At 37.3% G+C, this 19,530-nt stretch overlaps 1 protein-coding gene across 1 annotated transcript; it reads left to right on the top strand.

Moving 5' to 3' along the window:
• The first annotated feature begins 300 nt into the window (after positions 1-300).
• LOC121427464 (tetratricopeptide repeat protein 36 homolog) lies at positions 301-17,745 on the top strand. Its single transcript, XM_041623863.1, has 3 exons — positions 301-486; positions 14,384-14,563; positions 16,000-17,745. Exons 1-3 carry the CDS (start codon positions 366-368, stop codon positions 16,260-16,262), a joined length of 564 nt encoding a protein of 187 aa, XP_041479797.1. The 5' UTR covers positions 301-365; the 3' UTR covers positions 16,263-17,745.
• The last annotated feature ends 1,785 nt before the right edge of the window (positions 17,746-19,530 follow it).

Raw genomic sequence — 19,530 nt, 5'->3', positions numbered from 1 at the left:
TTACTGGTAATTCGAAATCTTATCCACACTTGCTTGTAAATCTGATATAGGTTGATACACTGATAGTCAATGTAAATGATAAGTATTCATAGCCTTACTAAATTTTAATGATTCCATTAGTTTTTAGGATTTTAATATCGCATACATTTTGGAGAGTGAGCAAGACGGTGCTCACATGCGTCGCTAACAAGATTGCTTGGCGACCTACCGCGAGAGGGCTTTTATTATGGCGGGCTCCACTGAGTTGATACATAGCCTATTTTTGTGGTTCACGTACGTGTTTTCGGTAAGACCTTAGGTCCCATGCTGCATTGCGGTTCTGATCAGCGATTTACGTGCTTAAAAATACTCAAAAATACTTCAAAATGTCAAGACAAAGTGCCCATGACGCTGCTGTCCTCGATGTGGTTTTCAATCCTCTTCTGCCAGCGGGTCAAGAAATTCCCGAAGAACGTCCAGAAGACTCAATCGAGGCTGAATTTCAGGGTAAGTTGCAAGTTCTCGCCACAGCAGCCACAGTCATCAGCTACCGGTAGCTCAGCTCAGTAGATCGCCCGAAAGTTCCCGGTGTGACATTCTGAAAACCCGGTCCACGTCCGGCGACTTTACTGCCGTTATGATGATGGGGGCCTAAAGGCTGAACTTAAGTTAAGGCTAAGCTACGCACTTGTTTTCAAACGTTACAAACTCTGATATTTGAACAAATTATCTGTCACTAACTTGTAATATGGTCAGTTCCCCCATGTCTGCGCGGTCTCCCAACTAGGACCCAAGTCTGCGCACCCGCGTATCTGCGCGATTCTAGTAAAAGAAGATACGCAACGAACACGAACTTTACACATGCAATACGGGGTCCGGACAACCCGACCACCAGACAACCCGACCCTGGACAGCCCGACCCCGGTGGGGTCACTCAATATGACATGGGGACCGCATGACCGTTACCAAAATCGCGGGAAAAGGGGTCAATTTCACGGAACGTCCGCGGACAGAACTCTCCTCGAAGTAGTGAAAATAGGGGTGCTCACCATCCTCGATCTGATGGAAATAGGGGTCAGGAAAAAGGGGAGAACGATTACGGGAAGTAAAATCCGTCGCCGAGTCACCAGCCGCAGAGGGTGCGCGCATCATGCTCTGTATCTTTATATGGACAACTCTCCATTTATTTTTACAAAGAATTCTACTTTTCTTATTTTTCAAGAAAAATAAAGTTCTTTTGGATTATTGTATCAGTATGACTTGGCTCTTGGTCATCTTTAAGGACTGAGCACTCTGACGCCTGTGTTGCAATTTCCTCTAGTGAGGAAAGGGTGTTAAATGCCCTGTCCTTGAAATACGGTAAATAGGGGTAAATTTGCGAAATGGGCAAAAGTGTCCTTACAATCTTATAATTAGGGGTGTTTCAAGGTACCATTTTACCGCAATTTTGTCCTTGTTTTGCGTGAAAATAGGGAGTAAATTTCACAAAATGTCCTTGAAATTGACTGCAATAGGGGGTCACTTGCATTTGTGGTAACGGTCATACGTGTCCCCCTCTGCGGCTGAGTGACCCCACCGGGAGCCCGACCCGCTGCCCTGGACAACTCGTCCCGGTCGAGTTGTCCAGGGTTGGCTCTGAATCGGACAACTCGACCACTTGAATTCTTCTTCAAAATTTCATGAAATAAGATTTCAAACTTTACTTCAAAAGTATTTTCCCGCATAATCCATGTTTCTACAATATATTCTCGACAGAAAATTTGACATTTTAGTTCATTTTGAACTATTTTGAAAGAAAATAGATCCGAGTTCCCTTGCAACGAGAATAATCCGATACCGCCGCGCCGGCGAGCTGTGCATGTTCGTGCAACTTGCAAGGTCTACAAAATTGAGTTGATTTTTCCGTCACTTGACATCATTTTAATGGTGAGTGTGTGCTATTTTGTATTTTCATATTCCATTTTCACATTTCCTCTACTTATTTAAAGTTATTGCTTTGCACAAAACTGATACTTAATGCAAACTTTTTTAGATAGTTCACCTGGAAAAAGATACCGATGCGGTGCTTCGCCTCGCCGGCCAGCTGGGCGACCGGCTGTGTTGTGATTGTGACTGAGTGAGGCAGTCATCTCAACTAGCTATGCGAGGTCGAACTAACTTATTTTAGTTAATTTGTCCGTCTCTTGACATATTGCCCATAATATTCTATTGGCGAGAGTGTGCTACTTTTGTATTTTCATGCTTCTTTCATGTAGGCCTATTAATTTTTTTTTTTAATGTCACTAACAAAAGGAAATAAAGTAGATTTGAAAATGTCTCACTCTCAGTAGCCGGCCTCTGAAAGTGTCTTTATTTTTGTTCTTAAATAACTATTACAATTTGTTTTATTGTTTTCTAAATTTAGAAGAGCAGGGTGGGTACACAACTGACAATAGATTGGGTAATTATAATTATAAAAATTGAATAGTTTTATTGAAAAATGAAATGTATTCTGCCGAAATTGAAAAACTTACCTTTTTATCAAAATCTAAAAACTTGCTTTTCATTTGCGAAAAACATGTCTCATGTTTTACCTGTCGGTTACTGTCGCAGCTTTTTTTAATGCAACTTCCATTGGTAACAACGGGTCTTCTGGAGGATACAAGCACTTGGGCTGGTACCTAAGTGTACCAACCTACACCAGGGATGAGGAGAAGAGGTTTCAGAATCAACAAGCGATGGCCTTTCCATTTCCTTCATGAGCAGAAATAATACCGAGTTCTAATGACTTAGGCATCAGAGCGGCAGTCCTTTGATGGATAAGGTAAATACAGCTTCTTAGATACAATAAATCAATTTTTGTGCACTTCATGCAGGCATGTCAAAGTTAAATTTCTGTTTTTTTTTTTGTATTTTCAAATTCTTTAAAGGGGAAGTCCACCCTGAAGAAAACTTTGTTGTAAAAAGAGCAGAAAAAATAGTAAAAAATATTGGTGAAGGTTTGAGGAAAATCTGTTAAAGAATAAGAAAGTTATTAGAGTTCAAAGTTTTGGATTTGTGACGTCATAAACGAGCAGCTGCTCGTGTGTTATGTAATATAAAATGCATGAATTTCAAATTTTATATGGTTGCTGGTGACTTAATTTTGTTTTCTATTCATGATCGGGTGTGAAATGATTCGTCTATTGATATACAAAAGGTACAGTAAACACCATTTTAAATTTTCTGAGAAAATGACATTTCATTGATTTTTTACCATTCGCCATGTAGGAATGCTGCTCGCATATGACGTCACAAATCAAATAATTGAAATTCTAATAACTTTTTAATTATTTGATGAATTTTTCTCAAACCTTCGTCAATATTTTTTATTATTTTTTCTGCTATTTTTACAATAAACTTTTTGCCAGGGTGAACTTCCCCTTTAAAAGAAAGTACAATTGAATTGAACAATAATTTTTTTTCTTTTATACATTGTTTGAATGGAACAAAAATTTAACTTATTTTTTCTTACATACATTGTATTCATAAAAATTCAAAATTGCTTCTTCTTAAAAATGTGAGTAACCAATACATTTTTAGGTTAAGTAGAAGTTGTAACATTCTAAATTAATTTTGGGTATACATGTAGAGGTTACGCTTAATTCATGTGGAACATTTATGTCATGCACATCTTCTAGATGATACCAAGTATCGTTCAAGTGAGCTTGAAAGGGAAGTTCACCCTGACAAAAAGTTTATTGTAAAAACAGCAGAAAAAATAGTAAAAAATATTGCCAAAGGTTTGAGGAAAATCCATCAAAGAATTGAAAAGTAATAGAATTTAAATTATTTGATTTGTGATGTCATATGCGAGCAGCATTTCTACATATAAATAAATGGAAAAAAATCAAGAAATTATCATTTTCTCAGAAAATTGAAAATGGTTTTACTCTACCTTTTGTATATCAAAAAAACAAAACATTTCACACCCAAACATGAAAATAAGTCATCAGGAACCATTGAAAAAATTAAATTCATGCATTTTATATTACATAACATATGGGGCAGCTGCTCGTTTATGACCCCACAAATCCAAAACTTAATATTCGAATAACATTTTTAATCTTTTCCTCATACATTCACCGATATATTTTAAAATTATTTTTCTGCTATTTTTACAACAAACTTTTCTTTAGAGTGAATTTTCCCTTTAAGATTGAGTTGCAATTAACTTAATTTAAATATATTTTTAAAATGTATTTGCTTCTAAATTGAAGGTTAAAATGGTTTGACTTTTTCAGTAGCAAAAGAGGTGCAGAGCTTCAAGTAGTTGAAAGTACTATACATTGTCAATAGGCCTACTTTATTTTCTATTTCTATCTTTCCAGCTCTTTGAGACCACATGAATTGCAAACTCCGTATTGCCAGTTTTTACATGACAAAAAAAATGAGGGTTGAAAATCCCTCCAGCTAAGTTAGGGATCATGTAATTGCCATGGAAACCAAATATAATAATGTATAACAGATTGTATATTCCTGAAAGTGCAATTGTTGGATAAATGTTAATTCATATTGGCACTAATGTAATTTTAAGATTGTCCTTATTATTAGCTTTACGTAAACACCAAAATCAGAGGATATTGTTCCCAACTGGAATTGCGTCATATTTATTATCATACATTATAATTTGGTAATGTAATGCTATTTGAAATTTTGAACCAGTATTTATTTTAAGTGGGATACAATATCTTTTATATACAATGAAGTTCAATGTGTGTTACTATGTGATTTTAGATCTGATCAAGTTTACCTTAATGTTACTTAATAAAACCCACTTAACTCCAAAGAAGTATTTTGAAATTTGAATATTCGGTTCTTTCACTATTTTGTATCCCTTTTCTCACTGAGTATTTACCTTTTAATGAGAGCTGTGGTGACGGGTTCCATGACATTTGCTCTGGCAACAATTGCTCCGCTGTAAATTGTACACCATAATCTTATGAACAGCTTCAACCAGTAAGGTCTAAACCTAACTTAAAACCCTATTGCAACCCTAAACCTCTATCTTGAGGGACTTTCACAATTGCTCGTGCGATCGTTTGCTATCACTTGGTCACAATATTATATTGCACAGAATTGCAACGGTGAAGGGTCGTAAGCAGTCGCACCACAAATTGTGAAAGGGGCTTTAGAAAAATTAAGCCTGGGGCAATTGTCGCAGGAGCAAATGTTGTGTCACATGGTAATCAGATGGAGATGATTGGAGAGATGAAGATGGGGGGGAGGATGGAGATGATGAAAGGTGGGATGGTCATGATGAGTAGTGATGGAGTTGATGAGAGGGGTGTGGATGATGAGTGGATGGAGATGATGAGAGGAGGGGTGATACAAGGATGGATGGAGATGATGAAAGTTGGGATGGTCATGTTGAGGAGTGATAAAGTTGATGAGAGGGGTGTGGATGATGAGTGGATGGAGATGAGAGGAGGGATGATACAAGGATGGATGGAGATGATGAAAGGTGGGATGGTCATGTTGAGGAGTGATGAAGTTGATGAGAGGGGTGTGGATGATGAGTGGATGGAGATGATGAGAGGAGGGATGGGGGATGATGCAAGGATGGATGGAAATGATGCGGGGAGGGATGGAGATGATAAGGTTTAGAGATGAGGATGGAGATTGTGAGGAGTGGTGATGATAAGAGTAGAGATGATGAGTGGATGGAGATGATGAGAGGAGGGATGGGGATGATGCAAGGATGGATGGAAATGATGCGGGGAGGGATGGAGATGATAAGGTTTAGAGATGAGGATGGAGATGGTGAGGAGTGGTAATGATGAGAGGAGTAGAGATGATGAGGTGAATGGAGATGATGTGGAAGGGCTGACCCGGGGGGCTGACATGAGTAGGGGATGGAGATGAGAGATTGAAATGAAATAGGGATGGAGATGAGAAAATGGTTGGAGAAGACGGGAATGGAAATAATGGGGGAATAGAAATGAAAGGGGGGTGATCATCACTAACTGCCTCCACCAAATTCATCATCATCAATATCATTATCATCATCGTCATCATGACATCATCCTCACCACAAACTTCATCATTATCATTGGCGTAATGAGTGAAAGATTTTGAGGGGTAACATATGCCCCATCATGCCTAAGTTATTTTTTTTTTAATTGTGAACGAGCAAAAATTTTGACATTTTTTACGCAAATTCAATTTTTTGATAGATTATGACATCATACTAAAACTCTTTTCTCTAATTTTTTTTATTCTTTTGTATTTTATCTTCTTTTTATTTTTTTTGGGGGTGCTCTTGCCCCCAAGACCTTGATCCCCCACCACCTGTATTCCACTGTTCATTATCACCACCATCTACTTAATCATTACTATCGTCAAAATCATCAACACCATTAGCTTCATTACCATCATCCGATCGTCATCACCAACATCATCACCACCACTATCATCGACATCATTACCATCACTATCACCACCTCCCATCACATCTTGACCATCATCTTCATGATTATTTCATCTGTGATTTCATACACAGATACGAGTACTAATGTCACATTATTTATCTCTTACCATGCCTAAGATGGACTTTATATATTCTCACCCAAAAAGGATATTTTAATCAATAAAGAGGATTTATATCTCCCTTATCAAATCAGCGCGTGTTGAAAAGCTTTGAAAATTGAACCAGATAATAATGTATTTCATAACTATTTGTGAGAATTAATGATAAGTAAAATATCAAGATTCAAACCCGCAGCTAACTAAAGAAGTCATATTTGCGCTTGAGAAAAGGAATATTTCAAGCTAAAGCTGTTTGTTGGAATTCTTGTAGAGAATTGGAATGATGATCATTAATCAAAAAGTGGCACGAATATTCATCCTTGGATAAAGACATGCAAGATTCATTTATGAATGTGTTGGAAACGGCATTACCATGGAAGTAACAAAAGACGGGGTAAATATCACCTTAAGTGGTATCCCTTTTCTGCACTTATTTATTTTCATAATCTTTCCTCTTTCCATATTCTTTATTCGACCCCTTTTCTTTTTGCGCCCCTGAATGTGCCCCCTAGATACGACCCTGACTGACAGATGGGTACAATACTAGTTTTATCTACTTGAAGTTAGCTCCAAAAAAACTATTAACTTTTGACATGGCTGCCAAATAAAAAAATATATCACGGGGTGGGGGGCAACATATATGGAAGCCAATAAAGTCAACTTTCAAATGAGCGAGCACTACCCACTTAAACAAAGGGTATGAAAATTAGGCTGGGCAGGAATTAGCCTTCCCATTTCTGTCAGTTTTTGAAAGGCAAATCTGTTAGAACCTGCAAAGTTTAGAGTGTTGTGATGATCAATCGTGGCCAGTTTTGGTTGTAAGAGCAAATTTTATAAATCATTAAATTGAACGTTAATGCATGAGTGAAGTACAACACACATTGCACTTTTTGGGGCAGCACTATACTTTACTATGTGGATCTCAGCAATGTGTTCATGGGACAGGAGAATAGGGAGTGAGATTGGATTTAAGTGGGAAAAGTAGGTTGATAGAATAAGGGTGAACAGAACATTTAGCCCCCTCCCTCTCTCTCACCTGCCCTCCCCTCCTGTTGAGAGACTGATTGCTATTACATGTACGTATGAAGTCCAGCGCGATCAATCATTTTGTCAAAAAAATTATCAATAAATCAACTCAATCAATGTGCAATATGCTCAATCAAACATTCATTTTTTTCAATAAATTATTCAATAAATCATCATAGGCCTAATCAATCAATCTCTTGGTAATCATTTGGCACCCCCTAGTTTGAACATCAATTTTGCACTCCTACATGGATAGAACATGGCAGGGGATAGGGTTTTAATGCCAATGACACCTCTTGAAAATATTGAGGGAATGTGGTAACTGGGGAGAAAATCTTTGAAGAATTTGAATAGTAAATACGTTGATTCTAGAGCACTAGATGACATGAATGGAATAATACATTATTCAATACATAATATGGCCCACATAAATTATTTTTCTTTGTGGTCAAACTTTTGGTTGGGCTCGAGCGATTTTTTTTTTGGAGGGGGGCTTTATCCCCCCCCCCCCAAAAAAAAAACGCGACTGAAAAATAAAAAAGGAGGGAAAAGTGGAAAGGCAAAGCAAATGAAACAGTGGAAAAGGGGAGAAAGGAAAAAGAAGGGGAAAGAGGAAAAGAGAGAAAGAAAAAGCAAGAGCAAGAAGAGGGGAAGAGAGCGACGGTCCTAATTACATCATTTAATTTAGGCCTTTTGAGATAACTTAATCGTGTTTTTTAGAAAATTATGATTTTCTTAAACTTTGGTCTGCAGGACTATCCCCAAAATTAATCTTGGTGCCCCCAACAAAAGTTCAAGGTCCCCAAAGCCAGCTACGCCACTGATGAGATCGATTCAATTACCTTCGGGATTGTATCATTTCCAAGAGGTTCTCAATAATATTCCTGAGATGATGAAAAGGATGTTGGTGGCAATGGTGATGATGGTCATGATGATGATGTTTGTGATGATGATGAACATTGGTGATGACGGTGACGATGGTGGTGATGATGATGCTGATGATTATGATGGTGATGATAGTGGTAATACGATAAGAATGATGGATAATGTTGTGATGATGATGGTGGTGATGATGGCAATGATGACTGTGATGGTGGTGATGTGATGATGAAGATAATGGTGATAATGATGGCGATTATGGATGAGAACGATGTTGTGGTGATGATATAGTGGTGATAGCAATGATGACAATAGTGATGGAGATGTTGATAATGTTGATGATGCGCCATTCCTCCTCTCCATCCCCTGATCTCAATTCCTCTTATCCATCGCCTCATCATCCCCTTCATCCTTCCTCTCATAGTTTCCACCCCTCCTCTCATCTCCATGCATCCTCTCATCTCTATCCCTCTCATCCCCTTCATCCTTCCTCTCATCATTTCTATCCCTCCTCTCATCATCTATAATTCCTCTCATCTCCATCCTTCCTTTCATCTCCATGCATCAACTCATCTCCATCCCTCCTCTCATCATCTCCACCCTTCCTCTCATCATCTCCACCCTTCCTCTCATCCCCAACCCACTTTTCATAACCATCCTTTTCATATCATCGTCTCCATCCCTCCAATTTCAACTTCATCTCTCCCAAAATGTCAATCTGATCACCACAGCACTTGAAGGTAAAAGGTTCAGCAGAAAAAATAAATACACGGAGTCGGAAGTAATAGAACCCAATATCCACAATACTTTTTAGTAGACTATTTATTTTCTATGTAACGATATGATAAACTTGATCACAACTAAAATTACTAAGTAACACATAATTTTCTGTTATATCTTACAAACAGTATAGCATCACATAACAAAACACGGCCTTGTTATGCTGTTGAAAAAAAAACATAAAGAAAATCAAAGTGCACCATTCCTGGTATATTTGTTTACTATATAATACATATTCACAAATTCATGTGTGCCTAGTCATACTTATGCCTCTTAGTATAATTAGCAATTGCCAGTCCAACAGACAAATAATTCCTGCTATACTTCCTTAAAGTCTGCTATATTTGTATACTGTTTGTACATATTCACAAATTCATGTGTGCCCATAGTTATATTTGTTGATTCGTAACTCCAATTGAGAATATCCTCTGCTTTGGGTGCCAATGTAACAATATGGACAATCTTAAAACTACAATTGTTATGCTTGTTGGATTTCTCTCTTTTTATTAAAACCAACTTTTTGTTGGAGTGGACTTGTCCTTTCAGCACTTCCTTACAATTTTGTTTTTATAAATAAGTACAGTTTGCAATCCATGTTGTCTCAACTTAATCAAACAGCTGGAAAGATGAAATGAAGTATGAAATGAATTATTGACAAAAATTATTGTAATTTCAAATATTTGAAGATCTGCAGTCTGCACCTCTTGATACTAAAACAAATCCGACCATTTTCAATCTTTATCTTGTCTTCAATTTAGAAGCAATACATTTTTTAATATATCAAAGCTAAGTTAATTTGCTAAACACACTAGAACCACATCTGGTATATCTGGAAGATTTACATAACATAAAGGATCCAGATAAATTTCGCATTACCATATCCACAAATTAATTTAAAATGTTACAACTTCTACAAAACTTATAAGTAAAACAGGTAAAATTATTGTCCAATTCAATTGTACTTTCTTTTAAAGAATTTGAAAATACACAAAAAAAACTCAGAAAATTAACTTTGACATGCCTGCATGAAGTGCGCAAGAATTGATTCATTGTATCAAAGAAGCTGTATTTACCTCATCCATCAAGGGACTGCCGCTCTGATGCCCAAGTCATTGGAACTCAGTATTATTTCTGCTTGTGAAGGAAATGGAAAGGCCATCGCAAGTTGAGTCTGAAACCTCTTCTCCTCCCTGGTGTAGGTTGGTACACTCAGGTACTAGCCCAAGTGCTTGTATCCTCCAGACGACCCGTTACCAATGGATGTTGCATTAAAAAAAGCTGCGACAGTAACCAACAGGTAAAACATGAGAGACATGTTTTTCGCTAACGAAAAGCAAGTTTTAAATTTTGATAAAAAAGGTAAGTTTTTCAATTTCGGCAGAATACATTTCATTTTTCAATAAAACTATTCCATTTTTTAAATTATAATTACCCAATCTATTGTCAGTTGTGCACCCACCCTGCTCTTCTAAACTTAGAAAACAATAAAACAAATTGTAATAGTTATTTAAGAACAAAAATAAAGACACTTTCAGAGGCCGGCTACTGAGAGTGAGACATTTTCAAATCTACTTTATTTCCTTTTGTTAGTGACATTAAAAAAAAAAAAATTAATAGGCCTACATGAAAGAAGCATGAAAATACAAAAGTAGCACACTCTCGCCAATAGAATATTATGGGCAATATGTCAAGAGACGGACAAATTAACTAAAATAAGCAAGTTCGACCTCGCATAGCTAGTTGAGATGACTGCCTCACTCAGTCACAATCACAACACAGCCGGTCGCCCAGCTGGCCGGCGAGGCGAAGCACCGCATCGGTGTCTTTTTCCAGGTGAACTATCTAAAAAAGTTTGCATTAAGTATCAGTTTTGTGCAAAGCAATAACTTTATATAAGTAGAGGAAATGTGAAAATGGAATATGAAAATACAAAATAGCACACACTCACCACTAAAATATGTCAAGTGACGGAAAAATCAACTCAATTTTGTAGACCTTGCAAGTTGCACGAACACAGCTCGCCGGCGTATGTATGTATGTATTTGAGTTTTGTCAGACGTGTATCAATCAGATATGATTATTTACGTCTGGGACCGACCTTTAACGTCACCATCCGAAAGACGTGACCAGGGCTCGAACCTCGAACCTCTGCATCAATTTGTAACTTCCCCACAGCTTGGATTACAGGCGCACGCCACAACGCCCGGCGCGGCGGTATCGGATTATTCTCGTTGCAAGGGAACTCGATCTATTTTCTTTCAAAATAGTTCAAAATGAACTAAAATGTCAAATTTTCTGTCGAGAATATATTATAGAAACATGGATTATGCGGGAAAATACCTTTGAAGTAAAGTTTGAAATCTTATTTCATGAAATTTTGAAGAAGAATTCAAGTGGTCGAGTTGTCCGATTCAGAGCCAACCCTGGACAACTCGACCGGGACGAGTTGTCCAGGGCAGCGGGTCGGGCTGTCCAGGGTCGGGCTGTCCGGTGGTCGGGCTGTCCCGTAACCATGCAATACATAGACAGGTATTCATTAAAAAATCCGACTCAAAATGGTGGAAATATAATGAATTCAGGGCATTCCATGTGACAGCCTCAAAATGCAGCCTTTCTCATCAAAATCCCCGAATCGTGTGCAAAGTGAATGAGTGCGCAGACATGGGGTACCATTTTTTTTTTCAATTTGAAAATGACTGCCCGAGGTTTTTTCCAAGAAAATCATATATTTCTTTCACATTTTTATGAGATATTTGGCACACTAACTCATTATGATGTAAGGAACATTATCAACTGAAAGATTTTGTGAAATAAGAAGAAATTCATGTTAAATCTTAACTCGAATTGTTAGGTGCGCAGACTTGGGGCCCACCATCATAAATATTTTAAAGATCCTGAAAGGTCAAGTCCACCCCAGCAAAATGTTGATTTGAATCAATAGAGAAAAATCAGACAAGCACAATGCTGAAAATTTAATCAAAAATCAGATGTAAAATAAGAAAGTTATATGATGGGGTGTCCAAACTTCGCGCACTTTTCAAAAATATTCATCAGGCTTAATTTTGTCCACAAATTATTGATGATTTATTCAAGAAATAGTTACCACATTGACGGCAAGATCGTAAACTATAAAATCATGGACGAAAATGTAAAGTAGGTCACGGGGTTTCGCCGGTATCGCGATCTCAAAATTCTATTCCGATCGGCAAATGCGGGCTGTGCTGGAAAACCGTTCAGAAAAAGTGTGACCTAATTTCGCGCACCAAAGCTTTTGTGGAGATTTAAACAAAGACTCAAGCTCAAAAAGTGAAATATTTTATATCAGATTGATGGCAAAATGCTATGGAATCGGTTAGTACCACATTTAACTCACATTTTTTATGATTTCTGCTTGTAAAATGGTGATATCGTGATGCTTGTTGCTTTCTTCAAAACGGGCGCTAACGGTGAAAAATTTGCCGATCTTTTGCCAATATTTTCATGAATACTGGACTAATCCTAAAGAAACTTTCAGCGAAGGGTAATTTTAGGTCGCTTTTCACATTGATGATGTCAGATTTTAAGGATATTGGCTAGTTTTGGAGATAATGACCGTCCGCGAAGTTTGGACACGCGCGAAGTTTGGACTCACTGCCATAATATGACATTCCAAAGTTTCGCTTATTTTTAACAAAATAATTAAATGAACGAGCCAGTTACATCCAAATGAGAGAGTCGATGACGTCACTCACTATTTCTTTTGTTTTTTATTGTTTGAATTATACAATATTTCAATTTTTTTACGAATTTGATGATTAGGACCTCTGACTTTGCCTGAAGCACAAAGTGTTGAAATAATGGAATTCCACGTGTACAGGGAGGAATGAAACTTCATTTCACATGACAATGACAAGAAAATCAAAATATTTCATATAATAAAATACAAAAAGAAATAGTGAGTAATGTCATCAGTTTCCTCATTTGCATACCGACCGACATGTGCATATCACTGTTTTGTGAAATGAAGCGAAACTTTACAATGTCATAACTTACTTATTTTACATCCGATTTTGATGAAATTTTAAGTGTTATGCTTGTTGAATTTTTCTCTTTGTATTCAAATCAAGTTTTTGTTGGGGTGGACTTGTCCTTTAACTTCTTAAGTAAGTAAGTTTTCAAGGCCAGGGCCACTCATTCAATGAACAAGGTAGGAGAAAATATCACATTCATACAACTCTCTTCCGTCTTTTCATAATATTTTCCTCATTTTTGTCTCGCCCACCAGAGGTGAAGGCGAGACTTAGGGATCCAAATGTTGTCCGTCCGTCACAAATATAATGACACATAACTCCACAACCGTATGTCGCTTTTCAACCAAACTTGGGTGGTAGATGGACTTGGGGGACCTGCATGTTATGCTGCAGTTGGAGGTCACATGGTAAGGTCAAAGGTCATTTTCAGGTCAATGTTAAAGTTTACATGCAAGACTCTCTTATGACACCTAACTCCGCAACCGTAGGTCGCTTTTCAACCAAACTTGGATGGTAGATGGACTTTGGGGACCTGCATGTTATGCTGTAGTCGGAGGTCACATGATAAGGTCAAAGGTCATTTTCAGGTCAACCTTGCCTAACTCCGCAACCGTAAGGTGCTTTTCAACCAAACTTGGATGGTAGATTGACTTGGGGGACCTGCATGTTATGCTGCAGTCAGAGGTCACATGATAAGGTCAAAGGTCATTTTCAGGTCAACATTAGAATTTACGTGCAAGGCCCTTAAGGCAAGTGTTATTCCATCCCAGTCATATTACAATGACATTTCGATACAATTCTGTTGCATGCCCTCGTGAATCACGATATTTCTGGTTATTTTCATACGTGGGCGAGACACAAAATCGCTTTTGCCTTGTTTTAATGAATTCTTGTAATGAAATTTTGAAGTTTCGCTTATTTCACAAAACAGTTGATATAAGTATTGAATTTGGGGTAAGGCCAGAGGGGAGAAAGAGAATTAAGGAGAGGTCTAGGTAGTTAAGCTCTGAAATACCCCTATTTGTAGAAAAATGTGACATCACTCTAGTTACGTCATCTTGGTCATCTTGCCCCTTGCCCTAACAAAGCATCTAGCCCCCCCCGTAAATATTGACCGATTTTAACTTTGGCCTACGATATTCTTTTGTCCTCATTCCATTTAGATAATTCAGATGAGGCTAACAGAGCAAAAGAGCTTGAGCTTGAGGGAGTGAAAAGTGCAGAGGCCAATGATTTAGACGCTGCATTGAACTTTTTCAACCAGGCAGTATCCCTTGCTCCAAACCGGGCTTCATGCTACAACAACAGGGCACAAGCACTCCGCTTACGTGGAGATGTGGATGGTAGGTGCTTTGTTTAGTTTGTATCCACTGGCCTGTATTCTGAAGTCGGGTTTAAAGTTATGGTTTAAGTATGGACAGCCACTTGTTACATAAATCACTAACAGTAGAGAATACTAGATATATAATATTTCAGCTCATTTGGCTCACAAATCATTCGTAATTGTCTAGGAAGTATAAATAGATAACCGTCTTCACTATCGATGCATCAGGAAAGAGCACAGTAAACATAAGAAACATGCAACTTAAAGTTAAAAAAAATGACACTTTTGGCTTCCCATAATTGTAGCACAGAGTTAGACCATGGTCTAAATTAAACCTGACTTCAGAATACGGGCCACTGAGCCTACTAGAAGATTATCTAATTCACTTCTTGTCTAACATGATCGAGGCCATACCCGTTTGGTCTACCAGCAGATGGTCTAATTGTCTAACATGTTCATGGCTAAACCTGGTTGGTCTACCAGCAGATTTTGTTGATTATTGTCTAACACCATCATGTTTAATCCCTGTTGGTGTACAAGCATGACTTAACCCACATGGTCTGCTATCCATATAATCTAATTATTATTTGGGTCCAAGCATTACATTACCTACACGTAATACTCACTTCATAGGAATCATCTCATATTAGTGTAAGCAGGGGCCCTTTCTTTCACATGCCTTGAATTTAGTGCCAATGCATAAGGTTGGGTTGTTGTTTTTATTTTTTTTCTAAAAGTAAACAGCGTACATGTATTACATAATTACAAAGTAGGACTATACCTCAAATTTCATCCTCATATTGTTTTAATTATTATTTCTGCATGGTAATGACATAGATGTTAAAGATAAATTCCAGGATTGGTAACGATCCCAAAATGACTTTTGACAGAATCTAATATAATGACCACCTAAGTGTCTGTTTGTATGAATAAAAATTATGTGCCAAAGGATTCTGGAAGAAATTGTGTAATTGCTGAGAAATAAGCAAAATAAGCGCGGATTCGGTCACTTCCGTCGGGTCTTTATTCCAGCAATATTAATACACTGTCCCATGTGCTTATCTGTGTTGGTGATCTTCAGTGTGAACATTTTTCAGCGTAGATTTCAAGATTTCAGTTTATGTAAATGTACCAGATCTAGATCCTCGATAATCTGACAATTAAGCCTGGTTTTACAGACTTTCTCATGAAATCAGTGTTTACTGCAACTACTGGAATTTCTCTTTAATATCAGAATTTTTGAAAGCTTTCAGTAAAACGGCTTTAGGTATTAGGCTCCAAGTATTGGGGATCAGTTCATGAAAGAAATACTGAAAGATTTTACTGACTATCATTATAAGCTACTGAAATCCTTAAATCTGATTGATTCACAGCAAATTGGACATTTATAATCACTCACAAGATACTTTGTGAAGCACTCCCTAAGCTCTTCTTTTCCTGCACCTACATGTACAGGAGCCCTTGAGGATTTGAACAAGGCGATCGAGCTAAGCCAGGGGACTGGTAAAGCAGCCTGTCAAGCTTACACCCAACGAGGGCTCATCTACAGACTGGAGAAGAGAGACGACGAGGCGTTGGCCGATTTCAAACGTGCCGCCAACCTCGGGAGCCCCTTCGCACGCACGCAGGTGATTCAGATGAACCCTTACGCTGCCATGTGCAACCAGATGCTGTCTGAGGTCATGGGTCGTCTTAGAGAAGGAGAGTGCCAGGAGTGAAAGGGTTAATGGACTGCCTTTTGGGAAACCGATGTATACAGCTGCATGCAACAGCATTGGTATCAAAATACTGTTACATTGAAGCAGTAACGAATTGACTTATTGCATGCATGAAGTATCACCTGTCACAATGTTGTAAGAGGTGAGGGTTTTACTGTTCTAAACAGTGTTGAGAGAAAAGGCTATATAAAACAGACATTGAGCCCAACACCCTAATCTAACTCACCAGGGGAGTGTTTCAGTGACTTTCACAAAGACTAAAATGGCACTGAAATGCTGACAGGTATCTGAAATGCAACACGCAATCTACTTGTAATTGATCAATACTCAGTAGTGCGCGTCCTCTTTGCATGATCTGACCAATGCGGTCATGGCTTTTATACCGCCCGCAACTAGGCATTTAAGTGCTACTCTAAGTCATGCTTAAATCTTTGTGAAACAGCCCCCTGGTTCTAAAAGAAAGATCAGATTAGAGTGTTCATCCCCAGTCTCACTAACCTTTTCTCCCATTCATTTTACCTGGAGTTGTTTCATCAAGCAGCACATATTGAAAATTTTTACTGACAAATTTGGTCTGAGCCAATCAGATGCATGTATTTCATGACAATATTATATCTCAACTTGTTTTGATAAAGAGCTGGTTATATATTTTTTTTCAATACCTAATTGTGCAATGCTATGCAGCCCTGCCAACAAATATATGGTAATGGAATAACCTTGCATTTGGTCCTTGCCTTATTCTGTTCATAAAGCATAATTTAATAGTCCTCCACATGTAGGTAACATTGAAGTTTAAAAGTGGACTTGAAATGAATCCAGGTTATTATTGGGCTTTTGATCAAGGTTTCATGAGGGTTTTGGGTAAAGGTTATATTAAAGAATGAGGGTTATTTTCAAAGGGTTTAATGTTTCCATGTAGTGAGAAAATGTAGTATTAGTTGAGATCAAAATATTTTTTTTAGGGTTGTTAGGAAGATTTCCGAGGGAAAGGTATGGGTTGCAAAAGGGGGTTTCAATTTACTTTTCAGGGCTTGAATAATATAATAGAACTAATATTCTGCTAATATAAAGCGCTGAATAAATCAGAATTAAGCGTCGATGGCTAAGATTACCCTGGGGACTGGATCCTCGCCTGCGTACAATGTGTGCACCTTCTCTCCTTGAGGAGCATTCCAACAATAATTTCCAAACTCAATTGCATGTGGAGGAGCCATGGTGTAGTGGTTCTGACTCTCGCTATGTAAACAGAGGGTCATGTGTTGGAATCCCAACTCGGTCTGGCGTCATTTGGCAAGGCGTTAATCCACACTTTGCCACTCGTGACCCAGGTGCTAAATGGGTACCCGGTAGGATGTGAAAGTCAGCTTGTAGCTTGTCCTGTACTGTGTACGCACAGGTGACTGATTGGAATACTCCCCAGGGAGTGGAGGATGTGCACACATTGTGTGCGGGAATGACTGATTGAATCCTGATGACCGGGATAATAATATATCTGTAAAGCGCTTAGACACATTCTGATGTATTAGTGCTATATAAAAGCGGATTATTATTAATTGGTACATGTAGGTATGTATACTAAATAAAGTTTTATTCTGTTTCATGGGAAGGAATAGTGTGAGATAGGGTTCATAAGTTTAGCTAGTGCTTCTTTGGTCTTGCCAACGAAACCAAGCAAGAATATCATTGAAATAGATATGACCATTTTAGTCAGTGCAGACAAAAACCTTACTTGAAACATGCCCAGAAGCATCGATAATGATTGTTAGGAAATGCCTTCTCTTCACATCATTGTTATTTTGTGCAATAAATAGTTTTTGAGTTGGAAATTAAAGTTAATGAATTGAAACATAATGTAACTTTTTAATTTGAATGTGAGGTCTTCATATACATGCAACTGCTATAAATTATGCATGTTAGTGAAACTCAATGTTGAGAGTCAGTGTACTTCTTCAAGGAATTTCTTTTTTAGTATGGTAAATCATAAAGTTTTCCATAACCTTCTAAATGATGTAGGTGATGATTTCAAGTATGTATTGTATGTGTATTTCAAAAAAAATCTACATTTGGTGCGTGCTTGGCTATTTTCTTCCTTTGGCAATTTTATATTACCGGTATTGTTAATATTTTTAAAGAATAAGCTATATTGTTCCAAGAGCTCTGAATTTGTGTTTGTAGGATATTTTTGTTTGATTAACCATTTCAATTATTTTATAATTATCTTATTTGATGTTTGATCTACACAGCATTTATATTTCCATGCTATTTTATTGTGGTTATTCAAAATATCAATTTCCATTTGTTTGAAAATTGTGACCTTACAGTGTATGCTGTGAATTCAAATTTGTATGTTCTCTTGCATGCTTTTGGCACAGAAAATATTTATGAAAATGAAGCAATTTCATTACTCATTTTGATTATGTTGTAAATTTCTATACAGCCATTAACTATTTTTTTAGTTTTTGTAGCCATACCATACCACACTTTACCTACAGATTTTACCAGAATTTTATTTAAAATATTACGTGCCATGGCAGCTGCTTGAATGTGACATCACTGATTCAAAACTTTGTAATGAAAAATTATAACTCTTTATTGCTTATTATTCTTTGATCATGGATGGATTTTCCTAAAACCCTTTTTGATTTGTTTCTCTCACTGTCTTCTATTTAAAAGAGTGATTAATTGATTCCACCAATATCAGATTGTACTCTGTTTATTAATTTATAGCATGGAAGGAAATTGACATTTTGAATTACATGCAGTGTTAAGGCCACCGCACACCTTACAACTATTCGCTATCCGATTTTGGAACAAATTGCATTTTGCTCATTTTCTGAAAAAGTGAATGGAACATATATTATTTGAGGTTGAAATTAATTGTAAGAATACTAATATAACCATTTTGAAAGACTACAAGCCTTTAATATAACCATTTTGAAAGACTACAAGCCTTTATTTTAGAGTAAAGGCCAAATTAGTTTCAAATCGTAAGCAATCGTATGACTGCTATGACGTCATTACGACTAGATATTAAATTCGTTTTTATATATATTCCAAGTCTTTATATAAGCATCAAATTCTACTACATTTTATTCTGAATTGGGGTCCCAGACCAATCGTAAGGTGCACGGTCTCAAGATCAATGTAAATTATTGAGGGGATGTTATTTGATATTTCAAGGATTTCAAAGGGCTGAAAATATATCTTCAAGTGAATTTTAAGATTTGTTAAATGATTGTTACTGTATGTACTGTGTACAATTTCAGTT

Source organism: Lytechinus variegatus, chromosome 14, assembly GCF_018143015.1.
Source record: "Lytechinus variegatus isolate NC3 chromosome 14, Lvar_3.0, whole genome shotgun sequence".
In the NCBI taxonomy this organism is placed as follows: Eukaryota; Metazoa; Echinodermata; class Echinoidea; order Temnopleuroida; family Toxopneustidae; genus Lytechinus; species Lytechinus variegatus.
The sequence above is the reverse complement of the archived record's forward strand: the minus strand, read 5'-3'. Positions and strand labels throughout refer to the sequence as shown.